The 13,396-nt window shown below is 42.2% G+C and overlaps 1 protein-coding gene across 4 annotated transcripts in view; it reads right to left on the reverse strand.

Moving 5' to 3' along the window:
* Positions 1–13,396, reverse strand: part of FANCA (FA complementation group A) — a 39,265-nt gene that overhangs the window by 19,679 nt on the left and 6,190 nt on the right. For all 4 annotated transcript variants that reach the window (XM_059713991.1, XM_059713990.1, XM_059713992.1 and 1 more), the window contains exons 6-21: positions 13,274–13,347; positions 12,057–12,169; positions 10,594–10,676; positions 9,987–10,020; positions 7,920–7,986; positions 7,027–7,139; positions 6,789–6,865; positions 6,015–6,156; positions 5,278–5,411; positions 4,211–4,321; positions 3,678–3,773; positions 3,526–3,582; positions 2,682–2,770; positions 2,133–2,193; positions 1,994–2,043; positions 1,476–1,552 (exon numbers count right to left, since the gene is read on the reverse strand). In XM_059713991.1, the coding sequence (XP_059569974.1) occupies positions 1,476–1,552; positions 1,994–2,043; positions 2,133–2,193; positions 2,682–2,770; positions 3,526–3,582; positions 3,678–3,773; positions 4,211–4,321; positions 5,278–5,411; positions 6,015–6,156; positions 6,789–6,865; positions 7,027–7,139; positions 7,920–7,986; positions 9,987–10,020; positions 10,594–10,676; positions 12,057–12,169; positions 13,274–13,347 (1,378 nt within the window). The remainder of the gene's footprint in view (positions 1–1,475; positions 1,553–1,993; positions 2,044–2,132; positions 2,194–2,681; positions 2,771–3,525; positions 3,583–3,677; positions 3,774–4,210; positions 4,322–5,277; positions 5,412–6,014; positions 6,157–6,788; positions 6,866–7,026; positions 7,140–7,919; positions 7,987–9,986; positions 10,021–10,593; positions 10,677–12,056; positions 12,170–13,273; positions 13,348–13,396) is intronic.

Below are 13,396 nucleotides of genomic sequence, written 5' to 3' on the forward strand. Positions count from 1 at the left end.
CTAGAGGTCACTGTTAACTCAAATGTATTTGTGCTTGCAAAGATCAACTTTTTTTTTACAACTATTTAGTTGGTCTAATAAAAGATACCACCTCTACCCAAAGGCTTTGCCTGCCCTTGTGCTTAGACCAATACAGCTACCGCCTAGATCCCTGAAATATAGAAGATGCCACATGTTGCCATTTGAAATGGAAACTTCACAACGTGAAGAAGAAAAAGAGCCGGTTTCAACAACCAGGACTAATTTTTAACTTCGCATACATGGGCCCCCCCCAGCCTGGATGACATCTGACACCTACAGGTAAACAACCTGCTTCTGTTTTCTGCAATCCTTCTACATTTGCATTCCTGCAGAGCAGCTTTCTAAAAGACTGGCTTTTTTCCTACCCGAGAGACTTCTGACCATCCTTCATATCTCTCACCATTTTCAATTTATTTTTTTTGCCTGAGGAAGGACGTGTGTGTCCGAAAGATTGCAAAGTACAACTTTTTTGGAACAATTTAGTTGATGTAATAAAAGATAATCGCCTGTGCCCAAAGACTTTGCCTGCCTTTGTGAAAGCCTTCACATTCCAGCAGGGTCATGGTGAACCGCAGTACTGTCACTAGTCTTTTTTGCATTTCCTGGTTTCCAGGACACCGAGCGGCCAGACTCTGCTGAATACCAGAGGACTGACAGAACTTCTGTCCTTGTGTTAAGTAGAAGGGGTCAAAACATACCTATAGAGCAACAGCAACTTTGTGAGACCTCTTAAAAAGGTGTGACGTTTCCTTAGCATAGTCTGTATACTAACTTAAGCTCAGTTACGGACACAAACTAGGAATATTTGACTTTAGCGGACCTAACTCAGTATTGCTGCTTCTGTTACCGTTTGAAGATAGGCCCCATTCTGGGAATGTCAGCAGACTTAAACTCTCCTTGCTCAGAGAGGCTGTCGAAGTAAGTCCATTAAAATTGTGCAACGCTGTCAGCCTAGCTGCTAAGGTCAGATCTTAAACTAAACTCAATGGATGTGGGTTGACAACCACAACAGTTACATTTTCAGACTTATTTTTCCACCTATTCCCATGGCCCCTTTTCTTGGCTAGGCACTTTAACTCAGTCCTAAGGCAGACCACCGCTGATGTACAATCACACCGTCCTGCAGGAGACCAGGACTCGGGTTCTGACACTCCAGGCTAGTGGGGATAAGAGGTTTGCTGCACAGCAAAGAAATATCCAACCCAGTGTTAAAGTAGCTAGTTCTGGGATCAGTCAGAGCCCAGATAAGATAGCACGAACTTCCTGATAAGACTCGGAGCTGTTGGTTTCATATATCAATACAGCATAAATCACTTATGTTTACACACATCAAGAAATGGACTGATTCTCATCGGAATTTTCCCAAGGATCATAAAGGGCATCAATAAAAACAGAGATAGTTAATCTTGGCTCATTTTGCCAACACACTCATGTTTAAGGAAACAGATTCTCACCTTGTACCAGTTTCTTTTTCATAGCTTGACAATCTTGAATGTATCTGGAGTACACATTTGGGGGAATTTTATTGGCTCTGAATTAGGAGAAAGATATATGAATCAGACAGAGACAGACGGACAAAATTAATATGTATTTCCATATACATCTGTGAGTGCAATACTTGATGGGCAGGTGTACAATGCTAAATGAACATTTTCGAACTAGACGGCCCACTGAGGTCCCTTCCGACACTAGAATCTATGAATCCATCACTGTGCATGTAACAGGATTACTTCAGAGTTTTAATAAGGTTCTGATAGGTACAACTAAGTCTTAGACACTACATGCAAGACACTAGACCTGGAGACTGAATCAGGGCGTCTCACATGAACAGTCCTTGGAGTTTGCCAATAAGTACCAATCTGTAAGCAAAGTGTCTTGCAGTAGCACAGGCCTCATTCACACTCAAACACTTCGAAGAAAAAACCTAGCAAATCAGAAATTCCCTTTGCATCACGCGCTTTGTTTTCAGTACCTCTTTAAGGAGTCTATAAGAGCCATGCATGAATCTGGAATTTCAGGGAGCTGTAAGAGAGAAAACATTTGGGTTAGAAGAGCATTCACTATTCACAAATTTACAAATGGAAGCATACCCCCCTGCCCCCAATACTAACCACTCGTGGCTTAAGTAAAGCAGGAATAAAACGGGAAATATAGTAAGGTCGTCTGAAAATACTAAAAAGACATGGCAAAGGTTAGCAGCAGCTAAATACAGAGTCACTTGTTACTATCAAGTGTGATGTCTGTTTGGCTGTAGATGAGGAGTGTTTAAAACCCAGAACAAATTCTATTACCTGTAAGAGGGCAGCACTTCTAAACAAAGCCACCTAACATAGGTGTTAACTATTGTTAGTATCAAGTTTCCTTCCCCTATCAGCTGCTCGCTCACAGGAGAATGAATCCAAATTCATACCAACAGCATTTGTAATGAACAGACCCTGAAGCTGTGGGTCATTTCTTGTGTGTATGTGGCTTTCCCATCCCCTACACGTCACCTGAACAAACAGCATTTGGGCTTAGGTGTCTACTGCAGCACTAGATAAAATAGGGAGTTCTTCCTAGACACCCCTTTGCTCCCAGTCTAAGCTTTTTCCCCATTTCTGTTTTGACATACTCCTGAAATAGCATAGTTTGCAGAAAGAACCCTTGGGCAGTCACTGTACCTGGCTTCCATCACGCTGGTAGGGATCTTCCCTGTATTTTCAAATATCTGAATGGCCTTTTCAACATCCTGAAGCGCTTGGCACTGGGGCTGGCTCACGTAGGTGACAAGGGAAAAAAGTGAGAATGTTAAGATGACAGTAAATCTGCCTGGCCTGCTCTTTCGAGCCTAGTAATTCACTATTTTACCTTTACTGTATTCACAGTACAAAGACTGAAAGGATGCCAGTGACTGCTATGGAAGTAACAATGCAAGAAACTCAAGGGAAAGGAAATGAAGCTCAACCTGTACCCAACTGTGGCAGTCTCCTTGTGGGTAAGCATAACTAACAGAGCTGAAAGAAACCAGAAGAGCCTTTTACTTTGGACTTCATCAGGATGTGCCCCCCTCCCCATGATGAATAGCCTATGCCCTCAGCCACTGCATCACTGACACCAACTATATTTCATGCTCCTTTAGATAAATTCACTCTTCCTGTTTATTTCCAGTCGATTGATCTGTCCTATTGCGTTAGCTGCTGATCAAAACACAGAATAAAAATGTTACTCAAAAGTAACAATGGCAAAGCCAAACCTCCCCTTTCCGTTTAGTAGCGTTATTCAAAACTTATTGTGTTTATGGCAGCCTGGGATTGCAGTCTGAGGACATAACTCCTACCAAAGAGAATACCCCTTTAAATCAGTGAGTCATCTTGATTGCTACAGAAGGCCAATGCCATTCATAATTGAAGACTTATTTACTGAGGTGATGTAGTGCGGCCCTTTCCATGTGACCAATAATGAGGTGGAAATCATCCCAGTAACAAAGAGTATAATTAGAAAACATTCTGAATAATCATCCAGTACCTGCACAATTTCTTTGGTTGATAAATCTTCATAAAGCCCCATGTCCTCTATGGAGACCTGTGTAGGGTTACATAAAAAAACCACAACGTGAAGTGGGCTGCGCTCAGAGAAAAACCTGATTCTTCAGATGCAGAAGAACACCTTTTACTAACCTTGAGATCAGCCAGCCTGGTTTTGGCCAGAGCGATATATTCCGAGAGAAAGGAACGGTATTTTGCTGGCACAAAAGGTGGATGCATTATGTGGACCTAAGGAGTGAAGTTCAAAGACAGGGTTCTGGTTCTGATTCTTTAGTTTTACAAGCTATGAATGCCAACTTCTTGTTCATCCTATAGACTGTCTGATCAAATCCCCAGAATTAAGCAGGCACAACTGCCTGCTTGAGGACTCAAAGAAAAGCTAGTCATATTACAAAGGAAACCTTTCCATGCACAAAATCGTGATGAGCTTTAATTTACTCCCCTGAGAGTTGATTTTTTTCATCACACCAAGCAAGGGAATCCTTTGTTAGTTTATTTTTGGGAAGGATGCTGGTCCTGCCTTTGAGGGATTTATCCTAAGCAAGACAATTATAAAATATAATTTTATAATTATATGCTGAAAGCCTGACTTAATAAGCTGAAGCAGCTTGGAGCAGCTTTCTAACATAGCCCCCAGAAAATGATCTTCATTAGCAGCTTCTCACCTTCAGGTACTGTGGCGCTTCAAAGGGCACCAACTCCGACAGGAATTCAAACAGGAAGACCAAAGCCTTCTTGCTGTTACCATGGTAACCACTTGAATTCCCAAAGGAAGCCTAAAAGAGGAAAAATGACAATATTGCCTTTCAGTGTCGAGAGGCTACAATCAGCGTGGCGATCCCAGCTGCCATATAAATCTGTTTTCTGTCTAGGCAACACACATCCATGGAAGGATTTCCTGAGAACATTATTTATTTGTTTATTTAAAAATCTTTTATTCAATTCCCAGAAAGCCTGTCACAATAAATATCAAAGTTCAGTTTAAAGCCCTTGAGGGAGCACTTACAGGCAGTTAAACTGAGGGGGTAAACTGAGATTTGTGACCTGGGAGTCAACAGCAGACTCACAGGTTTTTACACAGTGGTAAATACACCTTTGCTCTGATAAACCTAAATATTACAGGAACAATACCCCTGTCTACCGGGGTCACACAATGTAACGTTTTATTTTTCAATAAATTCTGGCTACTTCAGGACTGACAAGCCCACTTGTGTATATACAACTACATAAAGATTTGCATCTCTAGATTTAATATACTTTTACCACAGCTGTCAAAGCAGATCCTCAACACGTGTGATTACCGCAGCTGCATATACATCTCTGCAATTTCTCCAGCCTACAACCTTGCATGACAACGTTTTCAGTTATCAAGACGCTGGAAAATATCTAGTCTTATTGTACTTATTAACTAGCCTTGTGCACCAAAATTTCTGACCAATAACCAGAGAAGCCAAGCAGAAGTCAGGGGAGGAGGGACGGAAAGCTAAAAAAAGACACGATTACTGAAGAGAAGAAATATTTGGTTTATTCCTTTGTAAAGCTAAAGGCAATAGTCAATACTAATAATATATCGCTACAGTCAAGACTATTATTGCCCACCTCTACTCCAGAAGGATCAAGGTCCTTCCTATGCATGTTTAAATGAATTCATTCCTTCTAATTCTCTCCCGACATCCCCCACTGACAAAAACACACAGAATTCTCAGCTGGTCTTTTTTTTTTTTATTCTTACCTTAAACCATTCAGCATAAGGCATGAAAACGGCAGGACCCTCCAGCGCAGCCTGACGAACGATCAGGAACGCAGTGATTATATTTTCCATATCATAATTCTCAAAGGCTTTTGTCAGCAGACGGCTCAGTAGGTCTAGAATTGATACAAACAATAACCTAAAGACACAAAATACCTGTGGCTGAAATTTGAAATGGACTCTTGGCACTGGAATTCTCTTACAATAAATGCAGCCGATTATCTGCTTTGGGACTCGGCCACAACATTGTTTTAGCTGTTGTATAATGGCACCTTGCTTTGCAACAAACCATTTAGACTGCACTGGCCCCCAAGAACGGCAGAGTCCAGACCAGTGAACACTAAGAATCACAGAAGAAAAAGAGGCACACTTGTGGTGCGCACACATTAAGAAAGAACCCAAACTGTACCAGTAAAGGCTACTCAGATTAGCAGCTAAGGCGATTATTGCATAACCGCTGCTACCAGAAAGAAAATTGAGAAATGGCAGTTGAAAGGCTTGACATGCACATCAGGATGAAACTTGGACAATCTGAATGGAGAAGCACAGCCCTGGTGTTCTTTTTCTTACAGTGCAGCAAGCAATTAATTATACAATGGCTGAAGCCATCTAGAATCCGACTACAAATCTAATACTGTGCTGGTCAGGGCAGTCCTGAATGTTTGGCACCCGGACAAGCAGGACACAGGTACCCTACCACGTTCCTCAGCACCCAGTACCTTTAACCAGCTGCTCTGCTTTCACCTGGCAAATCACCAGCGTGGATACACAGGAAAGCACATGCTGCCAATTCACCTCGTGAGTCTCCAGGACCTGTTGCAAATGAGACAGCAGCTCCTCTGCACTGAAGGCCACGAACAGCTGGAAGATAGTAATGGTGTTTCATTTTAGTTCTGCCACCCTGGTAGAGTGAAATCTCCTCTGCATTTTGTCCCAACAGGACACTCCTGACTTCACTCAGGATGCAGCTGCCTTCTGCGATTTTGGGACAAAGCTACATTTGTGCATTCCCCAAACAAGCTTCCCAGCTCAAACAGCAATGCTGCCCGTTGACTCCAATGGGAGTAAGATCAAGCTGTTTCACAAATGCAGTGATCCAAGTGCCTTACCTACTTTTTATTCTTTATATATGGCTTGTTATTATTACATTTTGGATTGCAGCACGCTCGCACTGTATTTGTCCCTCCCTTACTCTCACTTTGTTGTGCAAACGTCTTCATCAGGATGAGCAGAATTTTGTGGCTACATGGTCTTCCCACCACACCACTGCCTACAACTACTGGAAGCTGATTCAGGCTGTGGGACTGAAATCCACCGCTTTCCTTCTCAGTCTAATGTTTGCCATTGGAATTGTGACAAGGGAAAAAAAAGAACTGCCAACTAGAACTTAAAAAGTAGTTTTCATACACATCAAGTTCTGAGCAGTTTCAGAAATGTAACCTGAAAAACTTATAAGCTATGTTCTCTGTGCAAAACCTAGGAGACAGACGTACTTTGCGATACAGGGTAGTGAGCAGCGGGGTGGTTCTTGCAAAACTCCACTCTCTCTGCATATGAATGGCATCAGACACTGCATCCAGATAAAAAAAAAGTTACTTTATAAATCACAGCAGATAAAAAGTATATGAAACCCTCTCCAAATCTGGCATGCAGCTATATTTTAGCCAACAATTCAGAAACCTTCCTCATTCTACCTGAGGATTTCTGTACCTTTCCTTTCTTGATTCCTACCTTTCAACAGAGGATTATAAGTAAGAACTTCAGTCAAGGTGTGAATGAAAAATTGGTGCAAAGCATCTGGACACACGGTACTTCTGTACATTGTCACATTGAATATGTTCAGCCTATGAACAAACAAGAAACATTCAGGGACCACACAGGGATCCACTGACTATGTGCGGCTTACAGATGACACCTTTGTATTCTCACAGTTTCACAGTGCTTAGGGTCAGAAGGGACCCTAAACAGATCATCAGGTCCGCCTCCCTGCCCCGGGCAGGAACGAGTGCTGGGGTCATAACACCCCAGCCAAATATCTATCTCCTACTACTGCTGTTCTTACCAGTCAAGTTGTCAAAGCTGAAGTAAACCCTGATAGATATTTTGAACACGTACACCAAGAACGATTCTGCCCCTCTGCCTCCTCCCCTAATTGACAGATTAATATAGGTGGTTTAGTCAGTTTTTACATAAGAGCCAGCTAAATGAAGCACAGGAGAACTGATCGAGAGAGAGACAGGGCATGACAACTGTGATCTCTAACAAAGGAACTGGAAGCAGGAAGTTCAAGAGGAGGCTGGAACTGATGGCAACTGCAAGGCACACAAGGAGAACTCAGGTGAGAACGGCTGGCAGGGAAACTCAGAGTGCCGTGTGGGGACTCCAGGGGTGGTCTGAGATTGCCAGAATGTGTTTTATTATGTTTTTTTTTTGCAAATACCAGCCAGTAAGTTTATGTGTATGTGTTTGTAAGGGTGGAAAATATCAAGAATAAGTCAACTTACCTGTGAATTACTTGAAAGCGTCTAAAATTATATATGCTCGCTTCATAAACTTATTACAGAAGACACACATGGAACAGTGGAACAGACATGCTTAGGGTATTTATAGGAGAGATTTCTTACCAGCATTTTACACCTTGCAGCTTAGTGGTGTCTTCCTGCTTTTCTTTAGCAATGGCATCCAGCACCCCTAATACCCCAAAATATAAAATAAACACAAAACAAGTCAGAGAAAGATTTGGAAAGAATTGTGCCATTAAGCTTAGAGAAACAAATTAGACTGAGCACTGTGCAACCTTTAAGGAGGTGACCCCATTAGGGAAATGGGCAGCAAGAACCATTCATCAGTGCTCAGCTCTTAGGAAAATGTCTTTATTAGCATTAACCTTGAACCACTTTAAAAGGATCCCCAGCATGTGCTGGCAATCGAACCATTTAAAGATACGCATATATAACAACTCGGGTTCCAAACCCTGGCCCCAGATCCTGCAAATACAATGTTAGCACAGACCCTTGTGCCTCTGTGACGTCCACTAAGAGATGACAACGCTTCTGCTAGCAGATCTTACCCGAACACACTGTGACAGAGGGATGACTAGGTCACCTCACCATATGAAACAAGGCAGCCCCACTTTGAGAGTTCATGGTTTTACATCCAACACCACTCAGACAAAGACTAGCCTCTATTGCTAATTCTGCTGAGGGTAAAGTGCTAGCAGTTCATTCATGGCACTGTCTTGGCACATTAAACTGCCATACTCACAGCCTGCTATTAAGGCTGGTCCTAGTGAATGTGGTAGACACAGCAACTTTCCAGTTTTTTACTGTATCACATCTTCAAATACGGCCGAATTACTGGAGCGAAACCACCAAGCTTTAAAAGAAGAGCCTTTTGATGTGGGTTGGGATTTTTGAGGAGACAGAGATGTCTCATGCCTATGCCTTATCTGCCAGGCCCTGCTCTTTACTTGATTTATTCTCTCTCTCCGTGAAGAGGAATAAAGCTAAGTAAAAGAGGGAAACTGCTTATCTTCAGCCACAGGAGTTCAATATCACCGTATCATCATGTAGCCTAGTGCTCCTACTGCTTTCAGCTTGTTTGTTGATACCTACACCTCTCCCAGCCCAGATCTCTGCAAAATATTTAAATCATGACAGCAGTTAGTCACTGAAGTGAAGAGACCCAACAAACAGTGATGACCCAGAAATGTTCACTACACAAACTAAATAAGAATAATATCTATAGAATGTCTTAATCATTCCTCTTTTGGGGAAAACCCTGAAGGGTCTGCATACGGTCCTGGCCTGAAGAGCAATGCTATTAAGAAACCAGAAGAACTGGTCAAGAGACCAGTGACAGAACTAATTCAAGGAACATCCTGGGCTCTTGCCTATCCACGGTAAAGCAAGGGTGTTCGTTCTGCAGATACATGGCTGTGTGGATAGGACAGCAACAGATGAAGATCATCCCCTGCAGAACAGGAAAGTTGACTTGTGCTTGGTTTCCTCCTTTCTCCCCCCATGATTTGCAATGTAAATCCAGATGCTACTATTCTGTACCCAAATCATCATCATCACGGCTCAGCGCAGAACAAGATACACTGCTTGTAAGACATTTTAGGAAGATTCCAGCTATTAAATTAGATACCCAGTTTAGATTATGTGAATGTCTTTGTTCACTACTCTTAACTCATCATTGTTTAATAAAGCTATTTGAAGCTTTTACAAAAAAGATACTCTTGAATTCAAAATGGCATTGCTGACAAAGCACAGAGTTCCTCCTGCCAAACACGCAAGTTCAGAGCTCACACTTACCAAGGAACCAATGAGTTAGCCTGCAGCAAACTCCATGCTGCCACAGGTACACTGCTTCCAGGACCTGAGCCAGCTCATTTAAGCCAGCTTGGTTATCTGTGCGCTACACTACAGTCTGCAGTGCACACATAACCTTAGTAAAGAAAAATTGGATAGGAGGCAGGGTTGATTTGCCAGGCCAGAGATGAATGGGAGAAGAGACAGAGGCAGCTTGAAAGACCAGTAACTTTCTATTACACTGCAGTAGAGGAAACGTGTTCTCAGTAAATAGCTCCTCTATGCCCTCTGAAATCTCCCAGAAAAGAAAGTCCACCTAGTAAAGTACAGTTTCAATACACTGCGCAAAACCCCAAGTAAGTAGTAATCAGTACTCACAGGTCAACATCCTTTGCAGAACAGCAAAGCAGATCTGTTTGAAATGAACAAACGATGGTCACTTAGCATTTAATACAGCAGCAAGTGTGTTCAGAGTAAATCAAGGGGTTCAAAAACTAAACTGTCCTGAAATTCCTGATTCAAAGCTTATCTTAACATAAACCGACTTGTCACAGAAGTATAATGTGATTAATTGAACAGCCTGATTATTCTTGGCATTACAAACCAGAAATGCAGCAGAACAATCTAGGAGAACATATAGGTAAAAAAACCCAAACCAAATGGGGACCCCCCAAGAAGGGTGGATGTGTTAATTCATCATCTCCAAAATCACCTTTCAAAAGTTACTGATTTTAGAACCCTCCCTACCACCCCCAGCCTCGTCAAGTAGCTTCGAAGATTCACGATAAACTCTCCAAGGAGCTCTAGGCATTGGATCACTCAGCATTTACCTCACCCTATGCTCTCTTGCTGAATTACTGCCCTGTCTATATTGGACTGCAAGCTCTTCCAGCTAATTCTGCATTCTACATAACATTACATAGATCAATGCGCACACATCTGTTTTTAAAGAACATATACATAAACTGTTTCATGTTGCCCTTACCTGGGGGCTTTTCTTTAATTCCAGCTTCTTTCCCTGATCAGCAGTTTGCTGGAATCCATTCTGAAGAAACGTGATCACAAAGTCTGCAAATCAAGAGTGAGCAACTGTTTTAGCATTCTCTTCTGCCCACAATAGGAGATCACCCACCAGACTCCCAACCAGCGTTCCCTCTGTGTGGCATGTGTGGCTGCACAGGCACACCTGGCAGTGCAGCATGAGCATGCCTGCGCACGCCACACAGCTTAGAGGGAACACTGCTCCCAACAGGACTTCACTTGTTCCACAGCCAGGTGAGCAGACTGCCCAACACCAGCTTATCTCCCCATTTGTGTGCAGAAGGTCCCAGACATCCATCTGTTCAAGAGCTGGTACAACTTACACTGATGTTAATGTGTCCCACAGTCACACATTTGGCATGCTTAGATAGATCAGACTCGCAGTATCAGACTATCCCAGTATCACACAACAAACATAAGAGAACAATCAGCAAACAGGCTCTTTTTAAGTGCTCTGCATAAAATGACTGACAAAATGATTTATTCTTATTTGTTCCTCAAACGACAGTTTCAAATGCCAGAAATCAATTGGTTCCTCAGAGTTGTGCACTCTAGGTGAGTTTGTACAGAAGAGAGATCTCAGTGTGTCTGAGGAGATCTGAGAGAAAGGACTAACACGTGGCACAGTAAGGAGAAAGAGACCCGAAGTCCTCAAGCTGAAGACTAAGTCTGAGTATCAGAACAATGAAAATGCAGAAATATATACAAGAGAACTGAGTTTGCTTGGCCATACATGACTGAAAGCATTACAATTAAAGGTCAAGTCCTGCTTCTCCATCAAGTGACCAAGCTATCAACTTTTTTTTCTGAACCAGAAGACATAGGCAACAAAATTAAACAAAAAGCAGCAAGCGGAAGAGAAGGCATAAAATCAAAGCCAGGTTAATTTTAGATGGTTATGGTTAAAAGGTGGAAAGCACATGCAAAGGATGTGGGAAACCAACACTGGCAACATGCCTTGCCTCACTACTGCCACCCCCTCCTTGGTCAAAGAACTGAAACGTGTGGTACCATGGTGTGCTGCAACAGAATAGAAACCCTTTAATTTTAAGGTTACTGGGTCTAAAAGCAAACCAAATAGTGGTGAGCAAGGCAGGAGAAAGAGCAACAGGAGAAACTGAAGCCTCCACAAGCACACTCATACCACATCTGTGATGGATTTTGCCAGGACTGGGAAGGAAATGCTCTGAACTATTAAAGCAAATAAAACGACAAAGGAATAATTAAAAAAAAACCCCAACAGCCAAGAATGATTCCCCTCACAGTGTAAAAATGCAACTCTCATATTTATTATCATCTGATCTGATCAAATGGAAGCTTGGATTTTTACACTCCAGGCTTAGAGTAGATACTGAACCTCGAGTGCTTTAGCCCTCACAGTGTTAAACACCTTATTCAAAGGCTTGCCTGAGAGCATGTGTCTGCAAAGCTCCGTTTCCTGGGAAGAATCTTCTGCCAGCTCACACAAGAGACAAAGGCTGCTGCATAGCCACTCCACCACCGCAGGGGTGTCTGAATTGCTGAGAAGACACAACAAAAGCACATTCAGCTTCTTTCCTTCCCTATTCTCGTGGTATTTGTTTCCTCTTCAATTGACATTCATTCGGAAGCAGGAAAGGGCAAAGATGCCTCCGCAGCTGGCTCTGCGTCGGGTAGTTATTTTTTAAAGTTGTGCCAAGTGAAGGCTTGATTTTCTTTACAAAAATATTCCAGAGCAAACATGTCCCCAGGAAGAGAACTGACCTTGAAATGTGGTCCTTATTTCTGCCATAAAAGTATTTCCATACAGACCTCTGTTTGGATAAAGCTCCGATAGACGGATCTTTAGATTTAGGTACCTAATTCAGGAGTTGAACACCTGAATGCCTTTAGAAGTCTTGATCTTACTCTACCCTATGTGTCACTTGGAAGGCTGTTTTTCATGTCAGCTTTTTTACTTTTTTGAGGCTCACACAATCAAAGCAAGCACTGAACAGTTTCTTTTCATGCAGTATCATCAACCGAAAAGCAAAGCACAGCAGGGAATTCGGCAAAATCTTTAACTACTGCATACACCATAAGAAAATCATCCCAATCTATCTTTAGGGTTCGCTTGTACATATTATGTAATTATTATATGGTCTATCCGTTGCTTCTGGATATTACATTATACAATACAATATTACATGTGGTAACACTATGACAACGTTTGTAAACTGGTGTGCAAAGTGCTGGGCATGACTGCTACAGAAAGAGAACATGTCAGTTCTCAAGATAATGAAGGCTTTGCAATATGACTCCCAACACTAACACTCCTCTGGTGAAAAAAATCAATTGGAAAAGACAACCATCCTAGTACATTTTAACTTCTAATTTCAATCCATTAAGTTTTCTGTTCCAGATCAATTTATAGCATGAGCTAATTATTCTCTGGGGCAACGCTCTGCCCAAGCTTGCTGTGATTCCTGGCCTTATTCAGAAGCGTCCAGCTCAATTTCAGCAGATGCCCACTCCAGGCCATCCTTCATTTTTAATGGCGATGTATGAATTTCCACCATAAATCTTAATCCAAGGTACTAAAGGCTAATCCTACATTACGTTTTGAGAAATTAAACACATCTGTAACTGGGTATGCCTCCAATTACCTCTCCAGCAGCTCGCCCAAGTTTACAGTGTTCCCTCTGTGCAAGTGCCACACAACTTCCAACACTGGAGGGCTCTAAGAAAAAGAATGTCACAGTCAGATCCCAGTAGGCAACATTTGCCAT

Source organism: Alligator mississippiensis, chromosome 10 (assembly GCF_030867095.1).
Source record: "Alligator mississippiensis isolate rAllMis1 chromosome 10, rAllMis1, whole genome shotgun sequence".
Lineage (NCBI taxonomy): Eukaryota > Metazoa > Chordata > Crocodylia > Alligatoridae > Alligator > Alligator mississippiensis.